This window comes from Lepidochelys kempii, chromosome 2 (assembly GCF_965140285.1).
Source record: "Lepidochelys kempii isolate rLepKem1 chromosome 2, rLepKem1.hap1, whole genome shotgun sequence".
Classification (NCBI taxonomy): domain Eukaryota; kingdom Metazoa; phylum Chordata; order Testudines; family Cheloniidae; genus Lepidochelys; species Lepidochelys kempii.
The window spans coordinates 158,434,045-158,457,624 of NC_136381.1; the positions used below are offsets into that span (position 1 = coordinate 158,434,045).

A 23,580-nucleotide genomic window follows, 5' to 3' on the forward strand; every position below is an offset into this window, starting at 1 on the left:
TTCCTGCAGATGCCCCCTGAACGTACCTTTATTTATTTATTCAAGGCAACCCTGACAAGTTTTAACAGTGACTGCAGAACAGACTTGCACACACAACCACAGTAGTGGATTTAGACTAAATAGGATCATAGGATATCAGGGTTGGGAGGGACCTCAGGAGGTCATCTAGTCCAACCCCCTGCTCAAAGCAGGACCCATCCCCAACTAAATCATTCCAGCCAGGGCTTTGTCAAGCCTGACCTTAAAAATATCTAAGGAAGGAGATTTCACCACCTCCCTAGGTAACGCATTCCAGTGTTTCACCACCCTCCTAGTGAAAAAGTTTTTCCTAATATCCAACCTAAACCTCCCCCACTGCAACTTGAGACCATTACTCCTTGTTCTGTCATCAGCTACCACTGTGAACAGTCTAGATCCATCCTCTTTGGAACCTCCTTTCAACTACCTGAAAGCAGCTATCAAATCCCCCCTCTTTCTTCTCTTCCGCAGACTGAACAATCCCAGTTCCTTCAGCCTCTCCTCATAAGTCATGTGTTCCAGTCCCCTAATCATTTTTGTTGCCCTCCGCTGGACTCTTTCCAATTTTTCCACATCCTTCTTGTAGTGTGGGGCCCAAAACTGGACACAGTACTCAAGATGAGGCCTCACCAATGTCGAATAGAGGGGAACGATCACGTCCCTCAACCTACTGGCAATGCCCCTACATATACATCCCAAAATGCCATTGGCCTTCTTGGCAACAAGGGCATGCTGTTGACTCATATCCAGCTTCTCATCCACTGTAACCCCTAGGTCCTTTTCTGCAGAACTACTGTCGAGCCATTCGGTCCCTAGTCTGTAGCGGGGCATTGGATTCTTCTGTCCTAAGTGCAGGACTCTGCACTTGTCCTTGTTGAACCTCATCAGATTTCTTTTGGCCCAATGCTCTAATTTGTTGAGGTCCCTCTGTATCTTATCCCTACCCTCCAGCGTATCTACCTCTCCTCCCAGTTTAGTGTCATCTGCAAACTTGTTGAGGGTGCAATCCACACCATCCTCCAGATCATTAATGAAGATATTGAACAAAACTGGCCCGAGGACCGAACCTTGGGGCACTCCACTTGATACCGGCTGCCAACTAGACATGGCACCATTGATCACTATCCGTTAGGCCCGACAATCTAGCCAACTTTCTATCCACCTTATAGTCCATTCATCCAGCCCATACTTCTTTAACTTGCTGGCAAGAATACTGTGGGAGACCGTGTCAAAAGCTTTGCTAAAGTCAAGAAACAACACGTCCACCGCTTTCCCCTCATCCACAGAGCCAGTTATCCCATCATAGAAGGCAATTAGATTAGTCAGGCATGACTTGCCCTTGGTGAATCCATGCTGACTGTTCCTGATCACTTCCCTCTCCTCTAAGTGCTTCAGAATTAATTCCTTGAGGACCTGCTCCATGATTTTTCCAGGGACTGAAGTGAGGCTGACTGGCCTGTAGTTCACCAGATCCTCCTCCTTCCCTTTTTTAAAGATGGGCACTACATTAGCCTTTTTCCAGTCGTCCGGGACTTCCCGGGATTGCCATGAGTTTTCAAAGATAATGGCCAATGGCTCTGCAATCACATCCGCCAACTCCTTCAGCACTCTCGTATGCAGCGCATCCGGCCCCATGGACTTGTGCTCATCCAGCTTTTCTAATTGGTCCCGAACCACTTCTTTCTCCACAGAGGGCTGGTCACCTCCTCCCCGTGCTGTGCTGCCCAGTGCAGTAGTCTGGGAGCTGACCTCGTTCGTGAAGACAGAGGCAAAAAAAGCATTGAGTACATTAGCTTTTTCCACATCCTCTGTCATTAGGTTGCCTCCCTCATTCAGTAAGGGGCCCACACTTTCCTTGACTTTCTTCTTGTTGCTAACATACCTGAAGAAACCCTTCTTGTTACTCTTAACATCTCTTGCTAGCTGCAACTCCAGGTGTGATTTGGGCTTCCTGATTTCACTCCTGCATGCCCGAGCAATATTTTTATACTCTTCCCTGGTCATTTGTCCAATCTTCCGCTTCTTGTAAGCTTCTTTTTTGTGTTTAAGATCAGCAAGGATTTCACTGTTAAGCCAAGCTGGTCGCCTGCCATATTTACTATTCTTTCTACACATCGGGATGGTTTGTCCCTGTAACCCCAATAAGGATTCTTTAAAATACAGCCAGATCTCCTGGACTCCTTTCCCCCTCATGTTATTCTCCCAGGGGATCCTGCCCATCAGTTCTCTGGGGGAGTCAGTCTGCTTTTCTGAAGTCCAGGGTCTGTATTCTGGTGCTCTCCTTTCTTCCCTGTGTCAGGATCCTGAACTCGACCACCTCATGGTCACTGCCTCCCAGGTTCCCATCCACTTTAGCTTCCCCTACTAATTCTTCCTGGTTTGTGAGCAGTAGGTCAAGAAGAGCTCTGCCCCTATTTGGTTCCTCCAGCACTTGCACCAGGAAATTGTCCCCTACACTTTCCAAAAACTTCCTGGATTGTCTGTGCACCGCTGCATTGCTCTCCCAGCAGATATCAGGGTGATTTGAAGTCTCCCATGAGAACCAGGGCTTGCGATCTAGTAACTTCTGTGAGTTGCCGGAAGCAAGCCTCGTCCACCTCATCCCCCTGGTCCGGTGGTCTATAGCAGACTCCCACCATGACATCACCCTTGTTGCTCACACTTCTAAACTTAATCCAGAAACACTCAGGTTTTTCTGCAGTTTCATACTTGAGCTCTGAGCAGTCATACTGCTCCCTTACATACAGTGCAACTCCCCCGCCTTTTCTGCCCTGCCTGTCCTTCCTGAACAGTTTATATCCATCCATGACAGTACTACAGTCATGTGAGTTATTCCACTAGGCTGGCGTCCAATCCAAACAAGACTCCCTCCCCACTTGCAAAAGTGTTTATGGCCTCCCAGCTCTACTAGTGCTACCTCCTGGTCCCCAATCCCCATGTCACACTGTGGTGGTGCTTCCCTCAGAACCACACTTTGTGGGTTGATGAGCCCCTTCACATCAGGGCAAGATTCATGGATCCTGCCTTTGCATGTACAGTGAATCTCTGTGTAAGTGTGCACTCAAGCCACAAAATGTACAAGCGTTGCTGGTTTTGAGAGAGGAACTTGTGAACTGTGCAATGTAGAAACCTACAGGGTAATGGGAAGCTTCTCTGATTGCTCCCAGATTTTCTTTGCCCTCTTAAAACTAGGAAATTAAATGCAAAACCTACCATTTATGAAATATTAAATTTGCTAGATCAGGCACTAAAAGTCAGGACATTTTAAAACTAAGATTGCATTGGAAAGTGTTCATGCCAAGGTGAAATGCATCTGTCTGCTTAATTTCTCTCATCTATTAAGTTGAACCCTTAAATAACTGAAATTAGATTCTTTATTACAGGAGTTGAGAAAAGAGTGGAAATAGTATGTGAATAGTTTGAGAGTAAATTTTAACATAGTTGTTCACATCCTGTGATGTGACACTGCTCAGGCATTATACTAGTGTAGATACTTTCAAAAGTTGAAAGTTAAGCTTGGATAATCACTGAAATAAAATTTGCAATTGCAATCTGCCCTCTACCAGTTCTTGATCTTTTTACTGATGTCAGGAAGCTGAATTAAGATTTTCTCTGGTATAAATTTAGATCCTAGAAAACCAGGTGAAGGATCAAGGCCTAAATTCAGAATCTGTCCTTCTGAGCACACTATGTTGGGTTCTCAAACTGGGAGTTTGGACCCCTCAGGAGGTCACAAGGCTCTTACATGGGGGGTCGTGAGCTGTCAGCCTCCACCCCAAACCCCGCTTTGCCTCCAGCGTCTATAATAGTATTTGTTTTTTAATTTGGGGGGGGGGGGGGTTTGCACTCACAGGCTTGCTATGTAAAAAGGGTCACGAGTACAAAAGTTTGAGAACCCCTGCGCTATGTAGTTCATCCATTAGAGGAAGAAAAAATTAATGAATAATTTTGAATTACCAATTTTAAGAATGTATAATCTGTTCACAAATGGGGATAAAACCGGCATTTATCAAATGTATTGTGAATTATGTGCTCAGCTATACTTACTATGCACCAGGGTGATATATGTGAGTGATTTAGCTTGTGTAAGAAGTAGAGCTTAAAATAGAATGGTATGTAAGAATGTATCCTTCCTAAAGATAAAGGTTTCCTCATGTCATAAACAAGCGCAGAGAGGTTTTTAAGTTGATGATATTCATGATCCCTTTCATGACTCTCTTGTTTTCTTAATTGAACACCCCACCTCTACTGTTTCAATATTTTCATAAAAGCCTTTGTGTTTTTACACACCCCATTGTAAAGATTTTCCTGTTGGTTTCATTTTCTGGTCAATGAGTTTCAATTTGCATTTCCTCTATCCGAGTTTGTCATTGTGTTTTATATTGTAATGGGTTGTTTAGACTTTCTTTCCAGTGCATTCCTCTTTGTCCTTTCTTTTCAGTGAGTATTTTATCTTCTTCCCCAGACTTCCATTAACCCCTTTGAAGTAAGAAACCACAGAGAAGAGACCAAATTGTTCAGATCTCGTCTTTGGGATACTTAATTGGAGTCAGCCCATTTGGAGTGAGAAGAGACAGTCCTATGAACTTTTAACACATGGAAGTTAATGCATTTGTTTTGTTATTCCCATGGAAACAAGATAGTTATTTTGTAATGAACTCCTAAAAACAAGTTACAAACATACACAGGGAGTCTGATTCTTTATAACAATTGCTTAATGGAAACTTTCTATTTTTGTATATTAACTCCTTGGCTCTTGTGCACTTATGGATGGAAATGGTTTCAACCCTATTGTGTGAATGAGGCCTTTAAAAGAGCAGGAACGACCCAGAGGCCCTGATTGTCTTGTACATTGTGCAGTACTTACAGCCTCAGAAAACAAATCTTGAAACTTCAGAACTAAGTCTTGGTAGAAGGACAGCCAGTTCTGCTGGGTCATCTCTAATGTCCTCTGAAATGTAAATAGAGAATCTGCAGGATTGGGGTGACTCACCAGTGTATATGCATCAAGTCCTATCCAAGGTTGTTAGCAGATCTGTTGACCACTTGAGTCTGACTGGTTCTGCTTGATTTGTTTACTTTGTATTTCACTGTGTGGAGATTTATCTCTGTGTGTGTGTGTTTGTTTCAGTCAGGGATGGATCAGACAAACCTGGGCTCCTACAATTTCATTTGATTGGGACCTTTATCTGTAAGGTTCAGAATCAAGTGTGTAACTTTCTTCTACTCTCATCTTTCACAACCTAGTATGCCATGGCAGCTGAAAGAGGCTTAGTTCCATTGGATGCACCAAAATAAAAAGTGATTTGTTGTGTGTTGTGGGTGGGAGTGAGAGGAACAGTAGATGGAAGTTTCCTATTAAATAGGTGGTGGGGAGAGGACACCTGAGATGTGTCCAGCCAAGGCTAAGATAAAGGAAATGATATTCTGATTCCCCAAGAAGCTCAAGTTATTGGGCCACAGTCATCCCTGGTATAATCCCAGTTACTGTAATAATGTTATACCTGGGTTGAATTTAGACTTATACCATCAGATACCCCACCATAAGCATGAAGTGGCTTGTGCTTAACACCACCAGCACTGGTCCATGAGCAGTAAACCTAGCACTGACATTTAATCTTGTCCACAGAGTGGAGGCCGTAACCCATAAACCAGGAGTCACAGTACTCGGTGCTTCTGGATGATAAACAATACTGCAGTTTAAGGACTCCGACACAACTCCTACTGAAGTAAATGGGGGTAGAATTAAGCCCTAAATCAGTAAAGAAAATAACATGTTAAATTTGTTCTTAATCTTACATTTTCTGAGCTAAAAATGAGCAAGTTTCGTTTTAGACCCCATGTGTATTTAACTTACAGGCATTGCACATAATACCTAAGATTACCACTCTTGAAAAAGATAAGAGAAATTATTTGGCTTCTTTGGGGTCTTTTTTCCCCTCCTTTGTGCATTTGACAACAACCTCTATTGTCTTAGAATCCTAGAATATCAGTGTTGGAAGGAACCTCAAGAGGTCATTAGTCCAACCCCCTGCTCAAAGCAGGACCCATCTCCAACTCAAATCATCCCAGCCAGGGCTTTGTCAAGCCTGACCTTAAAAACCTCTAAGTAAGGGGATTCTACCATCTCCCTAGATGACCCATTCCAGTGTTTCACCACCCTCCTAGTGAAAATTTTTTTCCAAATATCCAACCTAGACCTCCCCCACTGCAACTTGAGACCATTACTCTTTGTTCTGTCATCAGCTACCACTGTGAACAGTCTAGATCCATCCTCTTTGGAACCCACTTTCAGGTAGTTGAAAGCAGCTATCAAATCCCCCCTCATTCTTCTCTTCAAAAGACTGAACAATCCCAGTTCCCTCAGCCTCTCCTCATAAGTCATGTGTTCCAGTCCCCTAATCATTTTTGTTGCCCTCCGCTGGACTCTTTCCAATTTTTCCACATCCTTCTTGTAGTGTGGGGCCCAAAACTGGACACAGTACTCCAGATGAGTACTCCAATGTCGAACAGAGGGGAACGATCACGTCCCTCGACCTACTGGCAATGCCCCGACATATACATCCCAAAATGCCATTGGCCTTCTTGGCAACAAGAGCACGCTGTTGACTCATATCCAGCTTCTTGTCCACTGTAACCCCTAGGTCTTTTTCTGCAGAACTGCTGCCGAGCCATTCGGTCCCTAGTCTGTAGCGGTGCATTGGATTCTTCCGTCCTAAGTGCAGGACTCTGCACTTGTCCTTGTTGAACCTCATCAGATTTCTTTTGACCCAATCCTCTAATTTGTTGAGGTCCCTCTGTATCCTATCCCTAGCCTCCAGCATATCTACCTCTCCTCCCAGTTTAGTGTCATCTGCAAACTTGTTGAGGGTGCAATCCACACCATCTTCCAGATCATTAATGATCTTCTGCTGTTTTAGATTATTGCTCTTTGGGGCAGGTACTGTCCTTTTGTTCTGTGTTTTTATAGCACCTAGCACAGCGAGGTCCTGGTCTCTGAGTCGGGCTCTTAGATTCTACCACCTTGCAAATAATAATAATGATAGTAATAATAGTGAGCTTCACTCTTTCCTCTGTATAGTGACTAGGTCAAATTCACAGAAGCTCGGATTTTCATAGTCTAAGGTGCCCAAATCCCACTGGGCATCTAATTCCCTTATTTTCCTTTGAAAATACCATCCACAGTTTTTTGTGTTAGTGAAGCTATTAGATATAACTGAATAATATCAGGAGTGGTTGTGGGGTGGTGGAGAGTTTCACGCAAGACACTACAGCTGAACAGACTTTCTGCCAACTTTTAATAAAACAAGAAGTGTGGAGGCAAAACGGCTTTGGGACTGAGAAGAAAGCATAATGAATTCAGACCAGAAGTTAATTTGGTGGGGAGTTCCTTAGAAGCCAGTTGTATCTGCCAGTATTGCATAGACAAAGTGGGTGAGGTAATATCTTTTATTGGACCAACTTCTGTTGGTGAGAGACACGAGCTTTCGCGCTATATAGAGCTCTTCCTTAGGTCTGTGTACCTCAAAAGCTTGTCTCTCTCACCAACAGAAGTTGGTCCAATAAAATATATTATCTCACCCACCTTATCTTTCTAATATCCTGGGAATGACACAGCTACAACACTGCATAACATATAGCATAGCTCATAGTGCCAATCATAGGTTAATTTCTTCACTGTTTATATGGAATACATCTAGCTAAATTAAACTGTTTCATTTTTTCAGGGCACCTGTTTGTGGTGGCTCCAGCATGCACTTTTGAGGTGGAGAATTTGAATATATGTTGTGGTTATGTCTTCAGTGTTCCTTGTTTTATAATCTGAGAGTGAACAGTGCAGACTTTTTGAGATAAGGTTGTCCATTTCATGGATTGGAAGGAATCAGATCTGCATATCCCTTTCCCCACTACTCCCCATTTAACCAAACCAAAAAGGTAAATCAGTGTCACTCTCTTATCAGCTAAGTGCAGCTGTGAAAAAACTGTAATTGATAAAAGTTCTTTTCATGCCAGAATAAAACTTGTTTGGCAGTCAGTCGACATTATTAATTTCCATGGATTATACTGACTATATGCAGTCATTCCAACTGGGGCTGTGATTCTGTCAGACCTCATGAGCTAAGCAGTACTGGCATGGTTGGATGGGAGTCCTCCAGGTATAACTCGCATAAAACGTAGGGCTGGAAATTCTGTCGGCAGCCCCTTTTGCTATGAGTCAGTGCTGAACCAATGCCTTGGTGTGGCATTATGATGGGATACTGCATTGCTGTAGGTGCTGCATTTTTAGATGAGACACAAGACAAGGTGCTGACCTATTGTGCTCATTAAAGATCCCTTGGCATTTCTGATAAGAATAGGGATGTTAATCCTATTAACGAGCTTCCTGGCCAAATTCCAGGTGGATAATTGCAGTATATTCTGCCTGCCTTATTCCCTTGCAGTCTTAGTTAGAGATCATATTCTTCTTCACTTCCTGTCTTTTAAAAAACATGCTATGTAGCGTTACTGTGTTCTGTTAGCATGTGAGTAGTCATGAACAACTACTGTGTTCTATTGCAAAGATGGAGGCTGAAGTCATTTTGTGTGTGTTTGTGTGTGTGTACATAAAGCAGAACTTGGCCAATATTAAGTGCTTTGGGGTTCTCTTGAGATGAAAGGCTCCCTATATAAAGCAACTATTGTAAAATATTATTGCATAAACATATTCACTTTTTGTGAACAATTTATTCCTCTTTGCTGTAAAAACCCTAAGGGTTTTATATGTAGTCACTAGATAACACCATCTTTACAGCATTTATTCTTTCGGCCTATCTTTGCTCTTTTCTCCTCTTTCCCTCCCCCACCTCCCTTTTGGAATCACATGCACAAATCCTGTCATAGATGCTCATCTTCAATGCCTACCAGAGGAAGAGCCCCGTGAATATGACAGGATAGGTGAATCAGGCGTGACAGGTTCTTACATGCTTCTGCCAACTACCAACATCTGTGCCTTCAAATGCAAAACACGTTAATGAACATACAGACATGTGAAGTGAAAAGCCACTGTGTGCGCAGGGAGAATCAGGCCCAGGTCCACAAAAGGAGATTAGGTGCTGAAGTCCAATGTTTAGGTGCCATCAAGATCAATCCCCTGCTCAGCCACCGCCTAACCATGGAGGTGCCTAAAATCCATCAGTGCCTAAATACCATGAAAGTCCCCATGGCGCCTAAGTTTCTGTGTGTCAGTATGTGCACAACCCTTAAGTCCAGGTGCCTGGACGCCTGTCTCATGCCTCAGCTCCAGCATGAGCCTCAAACCACGTGAACGTAGGCATTAGCCAAGTTTCCCGCCTCTCGGATGACTGCCCCAACCGCTGGACTATAGAGTCATTCTCTCTCTGTCTGGCCCAGTGAGTAGTTAGTTATTTATGCACAGATGAAGAGCTTCAACAGCAGCACTTGAGGGAGTCCCACATGGGAACATTCCCTAGCACGGTGGGTAAGTCACTCATCTGAGAGGTGGCTGTTCCCTGTTCATATCCCCTCTCATCAGGCAGAGTGGGGAATTGGACCCACATCCCAGGTGAGTTCCCTAATCATTGGGCTAAAGGTTATAAGGGGGAAGTCACTGTCCTCCCTCAGCTGATTTGTGTAGAGTTAGATGTCTACTGCTGCCTTCTTACAAGAAACTGCTTTGGTGCCTGACCCCAGGAGAGGAATCCCAGCTGTGGATTGTGAGTGGATATAGGTGCCTAACTACCTAGGGGAGGAGAGCTTAGAATGAATCTGCTCCTTGGCATCTGCTGTTGGCTAGCTCAGGCGGCTCCCGACCTAGCACGCTGGCTTTTATGAATCTCATTCTCACTCTCCCCATGCATTGTATAGGGAGCCTGGGAGCCTTAACTTGGGGTTTGTGGATTTCACTAGGTGGCTATGCGCCTAAAAGTTAGGTGTTGTAAACTTTGTGGGCTCTGGGCCTCAGTTCAGAAAGCTTTTCTTCATGCCTGAGGATTTCAGATTTATTTTATATCAAATAGTACTAGAGTGCACAAAAGTGAAATGAGAATTTTTGCTGTTTTAGGTCCAATGCGCTGAATCTTAGATTCTCACCATTTGTTTTGTTGTTGGGGGGAGAGGGGTGTTCATTTTGAGTTTTTGTTTTTTGCCCTAGGAATACATTAAGAAACTGCCTTCCTTAATTCAGACCAAAATCTAGCTTCAATTTCTTTATGATCCCTTCTGATGAGAGACAACTGGAGTGCATGTTTACAAATCTGCTTATGAATTGTCCTCATTCTACCATGCTTGCTTGTGTCAGGCATGTTACATAGCAGGATAGTTGCACATAGAATTACATTAGCAGTTGAATCTGGTATGTTTGCCAACATCTTTTTGAGGTCCTGCAAAGACTTAACGGTATTGATGATGATGATGATAATGACATCTAGTCATTAAAGTCAAATTAGATTTTGGAGTGCAGTTTGTCTAGCCTGATTTCTCTGTTGCCAGCACACACTTTCCCTGTCCTCACCATCCATCACCTACACCTGTATAAACAGCTGTCGTCACTGAAAGGACTCGTCTGGTTTTTTGCTAATTTTGTCAGGACACTTCTTTAAATTGGTACAAAAAGAAACACTTCAGCTGTAAACAGGACTGATGTTGCCAAGCAACACAGATCTCTGCGTTGAACAGTTTTGACTTTGAGAGTTTCCTAACTTTGTAAATGGATCCCTCTGTATTAGAGATGCTGCTTTTTGGGATTGCATTAACAATACTGTCAGCTTTTCTGGCAAGGTTTTATACTTAAGCCTGGTATACACCTAAAACTTAGATCAACTTAGCTGCATTGCTCAGGGCTGTAAAAATGTTTGCACCCTGAGCTCTGTTATTAGGTCAACCTAATCCTCTGTGTAGATGTAGTTAAATTGATGGAAGAATTCTTCTGTTAACTTAGTTACTGCCTCTTGGAGAGATGGATTACCTGCATCGATTGAACAATGTCTTCTCTTGATGTAGGAAGGATCTGTACTACAGTGCTACTGTAGCGTAGACATACCCTTAGTACGTTAAATTTTAGCCTGGGATATGTCTATATGGCTAAATCTCAAAGGCAAAAAGTGTAAATTTTGGTCTAAATGTTTGGGGATATTAAATTAAGCAAGTGGAAAGATATATATTTATATCCTCTTTAATTATATCCTTAATAAGTTGTTGTTATTAGCAAAATTCAAAACAACCTCCATACAAATTAAGCTATGGCAAGTTAGTAATTTCCCCTTGCTATGGTCTTTGCTATTAGAAAGAAAGTGATTTGTGAACTGAAGTTATGCTCTCTGTCTGAAATGCACTTTTATTTAGACTGCCAAAAGGCAGATTTACATAAACTCCCTTTTGACTAAACACATCTTCGGAGTGATTATTCAGACATTCTTGTTAAGAGCTTTCAGAGCTCTTCTAAATGGGTCACTATGGTCTGTCAGGTGTATAATGTATAAAAGTGTCTAAATATATACTGACTTCTTTTTAAAAAAGGTATTTTCAGAAGCAACAATCTATCAAAATCTACCCATAGGCACCTCTACAGCACACTTTTCTACTCTAGCAAATAAAAACAACCAAGCAAGTCACCAGACTGGAAATGTGGTGCACCTTTCCCTTTTAATCATTTATCAAGACAACACAAAGACTTAATGATAGAGTTTCAGCTTCAGCTATGAATTTCTGTGCTTTTCATGAATGTCAAGCTCTCAAATAACCTTTTCCATAAATTATTATTTGTGAATGTTGTCTCCTAAATGGGACAGTCACAGAGAGAAGTAAAGTCCTATTTCACAATAAGTTTATTATTTAACTTGCTTAATAGGTCATGATATCAGACATGCAGTGCTACTGGGTTGTATGGTGCTTTTTGAGGAGGAGGAGTTCAAAGTGACGTGTTTTCTTTATGGTTTAAGCTTGATTTCACAGTGCTCATATCACAAAACAAACGTTGTACGATTGGGTAGGTCGTGGTCATCGTTTCGAAGAGGAGACCTATGCAATATCATCTAAAATCACCTTTTGAGTTCAACACTAAGGCTATGTCTATGTTCAAACCACTGCAGCTGCACTGGTGTAGCACTTGAGTGGAGACACTCACTACAGTGATGGCAGGGGTTGTCCCATCGCGGTATTTAAACTACCTCCCTGAGAGGCTAGGTTGATGGAAGAATTCTCTGTTGACCTAGTGCTGTTTACAGCAGGGGTTAGGTCGGCTTAACTACATTGCTCAGGGCTGTGGATTTTTCACACCCCTGAGTGATGTAGCTTGGGTCCACCTAACTTTTTAGTGTAGACCTGGCCTAAGCTGCTGTCACTCATTTCATTTATGCAACTGAGTTTACAAATAATTACCCAAATGAGATTACATCTTCAGCTATGTCTACACTACAAGCACAGCACAGCAATGGAAGTGGTTTTTCTTCTCACTGTAGTAAATCCACCTCTTGAGAGGCAGTAGCTAGGCTGACAAAAGAATTCTTCCATTGACCTAGGGTTGTCTATACCCAGTCTTAGGTCGTCTTAAATATGTCTCTTGCGGTACGAGATTTTTTTTTCACACCCCCTAAGAAACATAGTTAGGTCAAGCTGAGTTTTAGGCCTTGGTTTAGACATTCTGAGAGAAGTATGAGCAGTAGTCCAATTCCTTTAGTTTCTCTTTCATTCTGTAGCCAAGCCAAGCGAGGTTCATTACTGTTATGGTGACATTCAAAAAAAGAAAAGGAGTACTTTTTAGAGACTAACAAATTTATTTGAGCATAAGCTTGGGATGAAGGGCAATTCCTTTTATGTAGTATTTGTATGTTGACTGTTCTTCACTATTGCAGACCACATCTGTTATCTTTCTCTTGGAGTACTGTGTATCCTTTCTGTAATTTCTTCTGATTTTTGTGTGTGTGTGTGTTTTGCCAGGGGGAAATCTTCTAGGACGATTACTTTTGATCAATTTAAAGAAGCTCTTCAAGAACTCTCCAAGAAACGATTTAAAGACCAGAGCAATGAGGAAGCAGTTCAAGAAATACATAAACTAATAGAAGGAAAAGCCCCGATCATATCTGGAGTAACGGTACAGTAGTACTTTAGTAGTGACATACAATAAATCTCACTCTCCTTTCCAAAGCTGTTTCTTTTTAGGAGCCTAAACACTGACTCAGAGACTTTATTTAAGATCAAAAAGGACTATTGTGATAATCTAGCCCAGTGGTGAGCAACCTGTGGCCCATCAGGGTAATCCACTGACAGGCTGCCAGACAGTTTGTTTCCATTTGCACGGTTGTCTGCAGCTCCCAGTGGCCACGGTTTGCCGTTCCCGGCCAATGGGAGCTTCAGGAGGCCGTGCAAATGTAAACCAACTGTCTGGCGGCTCACCAGCAGATTACTCTGATGGGCCGCAGGTTGCCCACCACTGATCTAGGCTGAGCTGCTGCATATTGCATTCCACAGAATCTTACCCACCCACTTCTGAAATAGACCCCCAACCTCTGCCTGAGTTACTGGAGTCCTCAAATCACAGTTTAAAAACTTCAAATTACAGAGAATCCATCATTTACTTTAGTTTAAACCAGCAAGTTACCCATTCCCCATGCTGCAGATGAAGGTGAAAAAAACCCAGGGTCTCTGGCACTCTGACCTGGGGGAAAATTTCTTCCCGACCCCAAATATGAGAATCAGTTAGACCCTGTGCATGTGGGCAAGACCCACCAGCCAGACACCTGGGAAAGAATTCTGTAGTAGTAACTCAGAGCCCTCCCTATCTAGTGTCCCATCACTGGTCATTGCAGATATTTGCTGCTGAGGTGAACTGGGCACTGGCATGGGCCTGCTTGAAATGTTTGTGCTGAAATAAATGGCAACAAAGCTCATGAAATATCTCCGTATCACACTATTACAAAGGATACTACATAGTCCTACTATGCTGGCAGAGCTATGCTGCTCAGTACCACCCAATAAGAAAGGAAAATCAAAATAGTCAAGAAAGCTCTAGCATGTGATCTGAGCAGAGAAATATTAGTTATAAGTTGTGCTGCAAGAAAAATGGGAGTTAAATACAAGACTTGTTTAACAACTTTAAAATATTTTGATTAAATCCACAAAACCAAAGAAAGTAAGGACTTAAGTCTTAAAGTAAAACTAGCGCATGATATGAGCCATGTGGACATGGGAATGTTAAGGGCAGAATTCTCAGTTTTATATGGTCTGTTCTTAAATCTATTCTTCCCCCCCCGCCACTTAAGACTGTCAGACCCATAATGTTGTTCAGTGTTTTTGATATTGGTAGAGATACTGTTAGATAGCTTAGTCCCAATAGATAGGTTTTGTGTAACAAAACCAAGTTTTACAAAGCCTAGTGTTGATAGATTTGTTTATTTTTAATATCAAGTTTGGTTGCTTTCCTCCCCTCCACCCCATTTCCCTACTTCTGTCACCCAAACAATGCAGCATCTGGCCCAGTTACACGGGCTTATTTATTTTCACTATCAAAACTGCGTGAAATGCAAAATGAAATAGACAACATACAAGATAAAAAGTAACACAGGACCAGTTTCTGGAAGAGTTTTAAAAACATGCTTCAATTTAAGTATCTGAGTACTCCCGCTGAAGTTAAGACAATGGGACAATTCACTTGCTTAAAGTTAGGCATGTGTTCAACTATCTTACTGAAACTGAGCCCAGGTCTTTTAATTAAAACTTTAATTTTAAACAGTCTTTCCAAGGAGAGGTTTTGGGACAAATGCCAATACACAGTCAGAGTTTCTGGAGAAGAGACAGATTCAGAGAGAGCAATCTTCATAATCCTTATAGTACTTACCAGGTTTTTACAGGATCTTTGAAATCTGTGATAACTATAATGTTGCTGCAGTTCTAAGGTTGGGTTCGATTAATTAAGAGCCAAATCTTGTTTCTGTTTAAAATCAGCAGTAACTTTGCAATTGACTTAAATGGGATGTGTTTCACCCTTTATCGTATTTGACATCTGCCAAAATAATGTTACATTTCAGCCTCGCTGGCATGCTTAACCTTGTGAACTATATTAACTAACTCACTACTTACTTTGATTTGTATACATTCTATAAAGCTTACTCCAGGCCCCTTCTAATCTTTGGTGTTGTCAGTCAGTAGGTACTGAAATGAGCACTGGCTAATAATGCACACATACCTGCTTCCTGCATGTGTTGAGGGGCATTGAGTGGTTTGCAGATGTACAGTGTAGCACTGTGTAAGTGCTTAGTATTCTCAATGAGATAGGCCAACACAGTAGCAGTGGTAGGGAGGCAGAATGACTCTCCCCTGCACTGCTCCCTCTTGTACCTGCAAGTTATTGCATAGATAACATGGGAGTAAGGGGGGTGGGGTGGAAAAAAATCAAACCCGGGGAAACGAGGGCCGATTTGAATTAGTTTTTATTCCTTATGTAGGACTTCTAAATTGATACATTTAACAGTTATGCTCTCATAAGTGAAACTCAGATGGGATCCTGTGGCTCTTAAAATATGCTGTGAGGAGCTCTCCATCATTGCTTTGGGCAGGGTTCTGATCGAGGTGTCGCCCAGTTTTTTTTCTGTTCCCCTGAAGGTTGAAGGAGGGGTCAGAGCGTGCCTGTTGCTCTTGGTGACCATGAGGTGTTAACAGATGCAACAGCCCGTAATATCGTGTAAACCTGAGTTGGAAGCTTTCCACAGTAGTCTGTCTACTAATCTAGTAACTCCAGAGACTTTCCTCAAACATCAGGTGTCTAGGAGAAAAGCTTATTCTGAGAGCTAGTAGCCAGAATGACATTTAATTGAGATACAAAGTTGTTTGCAATGGCACCCAGAAAGGATTTGATCCAGCCATCTCTTCATGCCAGTCTAGTTTAATTTGAGATTTACCACCGTGCAGAGAGGAGCAATACGTTTTAAGACATTAGTAGAGAGGCCAGTGAAATATTTTCCAAGAGTTACTTTTTTGTTTTATGCTTTTGGCTGTTCATGTTTTAACTGATTTTGTGTTTGCGTATCAGGGCTGTGCATTCAGTTCTGCTGAAGACAGAATTAATCTGTATTTCTTGGTATGTGTATCTGATGGTCTTTTTAGGCTTCGGGGGCCATTTTGGGGGCCCAAATAATATTTTGGGCATATCCCACTATTTCAGTTGCTGGATGATGTAAATAATATGAAGTGGGACTCAGGTGTTGGTAGACTTCAGTGGAAGAAGGGCTTTTGATGGCTTACCTTCTTGGGTTGAATTTTGGCTGAGGTTTTTTGAGGTGGGGCACATCTATTTTAAAGGACTGCCCATTCTTGCTTAGGGAGATCTCCGCTTCAGCAGTGAGATCTACAGGTCCTTGCTTTTGAGATTGGAGGGTGCTATAAGGGATTCATTTTTTTTTCTTCAGAATGTTTTTCAAATGACAAAATTATCTGTTGATTGATATGATTGGAAAGACAACAGTTGGCAGCCAGATACTAAGATGAGTGGAAATGTTGATCTGTATCCTGGAATGTGAGCTGCATCAGCATTCCTGTAAAACATTATAAAATGGTTATGCATTGCAAACAGATGTGTTGGAACATTGATTTTTGTGCAGGGGTTTTCCCTCATGTTGGCAGAAGCATGGAAACTGAAATTGCAACTGATGGCTCAGATGTTTGGGATAGTGACGATAACTGAGTGAGGGGAAGAGAGGTAATTCTTGGGAGTCCAGAGAATGTCGTAAATTAATTCCATTCCAATTTTGGTAGTGAAAGACGTATTTTGGGAAAGTGCCTGTGACAAATCAAGATGACCCAGATTTTGTCATGGGTCTTTTGTGTCTCTCAGCACTTTATCTACCCATTCTACACCAAGCAGCTCTCGATATTTCAGAAAATGCCTTAGGCAGCTTAATTTGGCAATCCAGAATGGATTCTCTGTAGAAGGGCTAGAAGTTTAACTCTGCTCTGCTGGAAAATGCTGGATTCAATACTTACTTTCATTTTTTTTTAAAGTGGAGTTCTGTTCAGCTTTGTTCTTTTCCAGGTTTACATGTGCAAATGGTATATAGGTGCAGATATATAGGTACGTGCATGCACACGCTTTTTTTGTGATTGAAAATATTCATTAGGGGCTGGATCATAAAATGGTGTGACAACAAAAGTTCAGTTGTATCTGAACTATTGTCTTGAGAATAATTTACTTGGAGGCACCGTATAAATAAAAAACCAAAGTGTGGCTAATTTATCATCCAATTCAAGCAGTTGGAAGGGTTGCTAAATTAAAGAACAGAAATGTTTGCCTGCTCTTCAGCTAAAAACCATCATTGTGAAGGAGAAGATAGGTGGTTTGCTAGGTGGGTTAAGTAGCACTGTATTTAAAGTAACCACATAGTTAATTCAAACACAGTGCTACTTTTTGTTTTTTAGGCACAGGCGGGGACAAGCACATAACTTCATACCTCTCTTCAAATGTTAGAAGATGTCATTTACATCAGAAACAAACATTGACCCAGAGGCCATACAGCAAGAAGTAAAACTCCTTTAACTTAGCGGGATGGGGAGGTCATTTGGGTGCTCCAGTTGAATAGCAATCCTTGAAGCATTGAAGGAAAAGGGAAATTTAGATGCTTTGGTCTAAGGGTTGGCTTCTCTTCCAAGTTCTGTCACTATAACACCCAAGTATCATACTTTTCAGGCTGCTGGACAACTTAACCCTTTTTCAGAAGAAGGGGTTCCTGTCCACTTTTAGGAACGTGATGATGAATGTATTGGGAAGGTGTGAACTACAGACCTGTAATCCCCTCACCAGTAATTGTAAAGCACTGTCTAAAATTCAAGTTATCAGGCTGAAGTCCTGTTTGAACTGATACCCCTGGCCCATGTGAGATATAAAATCAGTTTACTCCCAGACAAAGAGATACATGGTTCAGATTAAAAAGAAAAGGAGTACTTGTTGCACCTCAGAGACTATCAAATTTATTTGAGCATAAGCTTTCGTGAGCTACAGCTCACTTCATTGGATGCATGTATGAAGTGAACTGTAGCTCACGAAAGCTTATGCTCAAATAAATTGGTTAGTCTCTAAGGTGCCACAAGTACTCCTTTTCTTTTTGCGGATACAGACTAACATGGCTGCTACTCTGAAACCAATGGTTCAGCTTGCATCGTAATATTTTAGACTATAAAATGTTTCCTAGATTGTAAACTCTTTGGGCCAGAGATCATACCTTCTTCCGTATTTCAAAAGAGTCTACTCAGAACAAATAAAGGAGTAGAGTGGATAAAGTTATAGCCCACATGGCAAAACAAAATCAGAGCTAAATAAATTTGCCATCATCTCAAACATGCATGCCATTTACTAATGTGAATTTAAAAGAACTCATACAGAAGAGTCCATACAGGGGCAGCTGTTTCTTTGCTCCATACTGTATAGTGCAGATGTGCTACTAAGAAGAGTACATCTATTCCCACCTATGGTTTATCCATGAACCAATTGCCAGTCCAGCCCTCATACTTAGTTTTGTCCATGACTGAAGAGACAACACTTTGATAGAGCAAGTTGCGTACACAACAGCGCATATAGGGAGTTCAGTTGAAATTTGAAACATCTCATAAGCCAGCTGAAGAACCTGTATAAATATCCTACAGGTTTACTTGTAACAAACTAGTGTCCACTGGATCCCTGTCACAGGGTCTATGCCGGCACTCCCACTTTTGTGCCTGAACTCTGTGTTTAGGCTGGTATAATAAAGAGTCCCACCACCTTCTTCAGTGGTTTCACCTTTGTGTCTTTATTTACAGTGTTCTTGTGCAGTCCCAATTCCCTCAACAACAATCACACCACAGACCCCTCCCAGGGTCTTCTGGCTCTTGAGGTTCCTTCCAGTAGGTAAGGAGACAGAGAAACAGCCCTCCTGTCTCCTCCCAGGCCAACAACCCCTCACTGAGGTTTTCTCAGGGCTTTTATAGCCCCCCCCCCCCCCCAGTCTTTAGCCCAGCTATTCCCACTCGGCCCATCTTGTTGCTCTGAGCTAGCCCTCATTAGGGCTTACAGCTGGGCTCCCTGCTGCATACCTATGTCTCTCTACCTGGCTTTTTGACCAGAGAGCTGTCTGCAGCCAGCATTTTGGTATTGCTTTAAAGGGGGTTTTACCCCTGACTTGCCACAATCCCTTTCATTTGAAGGCAAGATTTCCTCTTTTCCTTGCTTGCATCAGAATAGCAGGGATGAAGAAGCAATATGAGGGACGCAGTTTGGTTTTCTGGAGGCTAAAATAAGTCTCTGTAAACAACCACATGCTTGCTTTGAAAAAAATCTTCCCATTCAGGCCCCCTGCGTTATGGGTACTTTGGATATTTTTTTTTAGTCCAGGCTTAGTATAAGTGTAGTTAAGTCAGAAGCCTAAAAAGTTATTGAAGATCAGTATTTCTGTTGGACAGCTTAATTCTTTTAAATACCTGGATATATAAAGAACAGTTGACCTTAATCAAATCATGCTCTGTGGTATCTCCACTGATCTCTGACAGAAGAGACCTGGAAAGATGAAAGTCCTTGTCTTTGTAGGAAAACAGACCTGCTTGAAATGTACATCTTACCATGATAGTTTTGTCCACATCCTCCCAATCTCACAGTCCACTGCCATTTGTTTCATGGATGTAGAAAAGTATTTTATTCTTATATTAACCAAGAATTCATTAGAAGTAAATGAGTTTGGCCAAAGGAGCATCTTGCATTTCCTAAATCTGTATAGCAGCGAGTCTGAAATTCTCTGGGTTGATCTTTTGATAAGGATGAGAAACCCATTCATTAATCACTACAGAGTGAGAGCAAATTAGATTGTGGAAGGAACTAAATCTGCCTATGCTATCTGCCTATGTTTTCAAAGACATGGTCTACACTGAACTTCACCGTTTCTTTAGTGTTCTGTTAATGTAAGCAAAGCATTTAGAAAACTAGTAAGTGTAGTGGGAGTAGTATCGTCTGAGTGTTCATCTATCTGAGCATCTACAAATTTCACAATCTGTGAACGTATCTGGACCAAGAAAACCTGGAAGACAAAGAAATGGAAACTGATGCTATTGTATTATTATCTCTAATGTCTTTTGAACAAATCCAAAAGAAATATGAAATTGCCAAGGTAGAATTGTCTGTCTGGATGTTCACACTTCTGGAAGCATGGTGGACAGTTTGTCTCTTGGGAAACTGTGCTAACAGAAGGCCAGACAGGCTTGTCATCACCTGCTTATAGTACAAACAAGGGTGGGATTCTTCTCAATACCTTCAGATACAACTGGCAAAAAGACCTTTGCATTACTCAGTTAATTTGCAAAAAGAAAAGGAGTACTTGTGGCACCTTAGAGACTAACCAATTTATGCCACAAGTACTCCTTTTCTTTTTGCGAATACAGACTAACATGGCTGTTACTCTGAAACCTGTCAGTTAATTTGGAGAGACACTCTGTCAGTCTCCATGGATGCTACTTTTATGTTTCTTACATATACTTCTTGAAGCCCCTGGTGCTGGAACTGTTCTCAATAGATGGCTTCAGCTTGTGATGGAAATGCACATAATGGGTGGGATCACTATTTTCTTCGTTCTAAGATTGTGAAATTGATACACTGTTTTGAAGGCTTGTGGCCTGATTTTTCAGAGGTAATGAGCATCCTCATTTTCCAATGGCTTTACTGGGAATTGTGGTTGCTTGGTGACTTTGCAACATGAGAGTTTAAAATCATTAGCAAGTTGATGTGAAGGCCAATAGCAAAGTCCACATATCTGAATTTAGTGGAAAACGAGATCAGTGGTTTTCAAACTTTTTTTCTGGGGAGTTGAAGAAAATTGTTGATGCCTGTGACCCAACAGAGCTGGGAATGAGGAGTTTGGGGTGGGCTCAGGGCTGGGGCAGAGGGTTGGGGTTCAGGAGGGGGTCAGGGCTCTGGGCTGGGGGTGCGGGCTCTGGGGTGGGGCCGGGGATGAGGGGTTTGGGGTGCAGGAAGGGGTTCCAAATTTGTGGGGGGCTCAGGGCTGGGGCACAGATTTACCTCTGGCAGCTCCCAGTCAGTGGCGCAGCCGGGGTGCAGAGGCAGGCTTTCTGCCTGTCCTGGCACTGTGGACCATGCTGCTTCCCGGAATCAGCCAGCAGCAAGTCTGGCTCCTAGGCAGAGGAGCGTGACTCTCACCTGCAGGCACCGCCCCCCTCTCTGTCCCCCCCTCGGTTTCCAGCCAATGGGAGTTCGCAGACGGTGCTTGGTTGGGGGTAGCACGCAGAGCCCCGTGGCCCCGCTGCTAGCTGCTTTTGGGCGCAGCGCAGTGCTGGAACAGGTAGGCACTAGCCTGCCTTAGCTGGGCAGCACCGCCGCGGGGACTTTGAATGTCCTGGTCAGCAGCACCGACCAGACTGACCCAGCGCTTGACATGCTGCGACCCAGTACTGGGTCATGACCTGAACTTTGAAAAATGCTGAACAAGATGATTAGAGAAATGAGGAAGAGTTGCTAAATTGTAGGATGGGGCTGTTTTGTTACATCTATTGTGATCTACCACACTTTAGAGAGAGTATTGCTACAGCACTGAAAACGGGTTTGACCCTTACTGATGAAGTATGGACCTTTCTGTTGATGTGCATTAGACCTAGCATTGGGGTTCTATGAGGTAACAGTAGAAAATTGTGTAGATACCTGGGGAAATAACTCACAACATGAAGCAAGTTCCCAGATAAATGACTGGCAACTTCTGAAAACAAATGTAGCAATATTGTTTGTGCATTGTAACATTGACATTGGAGAAATTCTGCACTGATGTACACTTTCTGCAGTCCCATTGAAACCAATGGGATTAAATAAATTGTACATCTGCTCAGAAATTGACTTTGGGTGGGTGTGTTCCATCTGAACTTCAGCAATCACAGGGCTGGAATTGGGTTATATGGACAAGTCTGCTAAATCTCTACTTATCACTACTGGGTTTTTTTTGGTGGGGGGGAGGAGGTGGGTGCGGGGGACAGAGTTGGGAGTGGAAGGAAGAGAAAAAGTTGGAGAATATCATTTTTCATCCAACTCTTTAATTTGAGATGTGCCCTTACAACCCATCAGAACTGAATTCTGTCCTGCGGACTGATCTGCTGAAGTTTAAGGAAGTCACCTAAAATGTAGAGGGCGTCTCATGACATGAGAATGTATAACTTGTGGAAAACCGAAGTTCGGCAGAGATGAAGATGAGGCAAGTGCTACACAATGTGTGTGTTTTAAAACAGGGACAGTGATCTTAAATAACTTCACACTGCAAAGATTGTGTCTTGCATGGGGATTATTTCTGTTTACAAAACAAACAGCCTTAATTGTTGGTAGCATCCTGTGGTGTGCGGGTAAAGAACTATTTTAGCAACAATGTTCTATAAACACATATGGGAAAAAACTAAGTTTACCCAATTGACTACTTACTAATAAGCTTTGCTTTTTGCAAGTTTCCAACCCTTACAGCCCTTGCTTCCAGTGTCTGGGGAGATTGAAGAATACTTTGGCAAGCATCACAGCTTGATTAACTTTTTTTCTGCTTACTTGGGGTCATTCGCTCATCCTACAGACCATACAATCTGCTCTGGCTTCTTTATATTTTTAATAAGCTTGGGTCAGCACTGTCCAAACAGGCAGGAGGTGCTTGTAGCAGGAAGCTCCTGGCTCTCACTTACAGAGAGGGAATTAGGGATCTATAAATAAACCTAACCAATAAATGCCCCAAATGTATTTTGTCTTACAACCTGCCCTTTGCTGATATGCTGCTGCAACTGTTGTTCTGAGCACCCAAGGCGCTGAGATGAGGGGGTTCTCCCCTCCACTTCCAGCCTATATAACAGATGGGGACACATGTTGTTGCTCACCAATTGCCTAATTTAGCTGTTCCTTAGACTGAAAATCATGTGTCTATGGGTGGCGGAGGATGGAGAGGAAAGGGCCAAGTGTTTTGCATCAAAGCCCTGACTAACCCTTTGCTCACACCCGTTGCAAACTCCATGCTCTGTGTAATTACATTGGTATTTTAAATTATTTTTTGGCAGTTATCAATGTTTTTTGGCCCACTGAACTCTTTACAGCAAGTGATGTGGGGGCTGGAGGGGAGACTTGACTATTCACAGGAGCCTGGGTACTTCACAGTAAACTGGTCCTGAATTCTGCAGCAAGAATCCCAGGCTTTCTGCTGCTCCTGACGGGCATGTCATGTCCTGAGACTGCTGCATTTGCAGTAGGTGGTAATGTATTGTGTATGTGCTGAAACAGCTCTACAAATAATACACATGTATGCAAGCATTCTACATGCGGTGCAAGGTGGATATGGAACCCATAGCCCACACAACGGTCTTAGTTCTTACAATCCCATTTCAAAAACACCATGTGTGGTGGTCTGCCTGGAAGAAAGCAGAACTGGGTTATTTGCTACAAGGAAATTAACAAGCTAACTCTGTGCCTGAGGTCTAACATGTCTCCCATATCAGTCAGCTGTGAATTAGGACAGCTGCAGCAGTGGACAGTTGTGGTCAGCATTAATACAAATAGCTGTGGAGTATCTAAGCTGCCCACACTCCAGCATG

The 23,580-nt window shown here is 42.5% G+C and overlaps 2 protein-coding genes across 7 annotated transcripts in view; one reads left to right on the plus strand and one right to left on the minus strand.

Moving 5' to 3' along the window:
* The window catches only part of TPPP (tubulin polymerization promoting protein), a 109,734-nt gene that overhangs the window by 70,867 nt on the left and 15,287 nt on the right, over positions 1–23,580 (plus strand). For all 6 annotated transcript variants that reach the window (XM_073332593.2, XM_073332594.2, XM_073332591.2 and 3 more), the window contains one exon: positions 12,952–13,105. In XM_073332593.2, the coding sequence (XP_073188694.1) occupies positions 12,952–13,105 (154 nt within the window). The remainder of the gene's footprint in view (positions 1–12,951; positions 13,106–23,580) is intronic.
* The window catches only part of CEP72 (centrosomal protein 72), a 79,577-nt gene continuing 71,429 nt past the window's right edge, over positions 15,433–23,580 (minus strand). The window contains exon 15 of the mRNA XM_073332584.2: positions 15,433–16,541. The gene's annotated coding sequence lies outside the window, so the exon portion shown is untranslated. The remainder of the gene's footprint in view (positions 16,542–23,580) is intronic.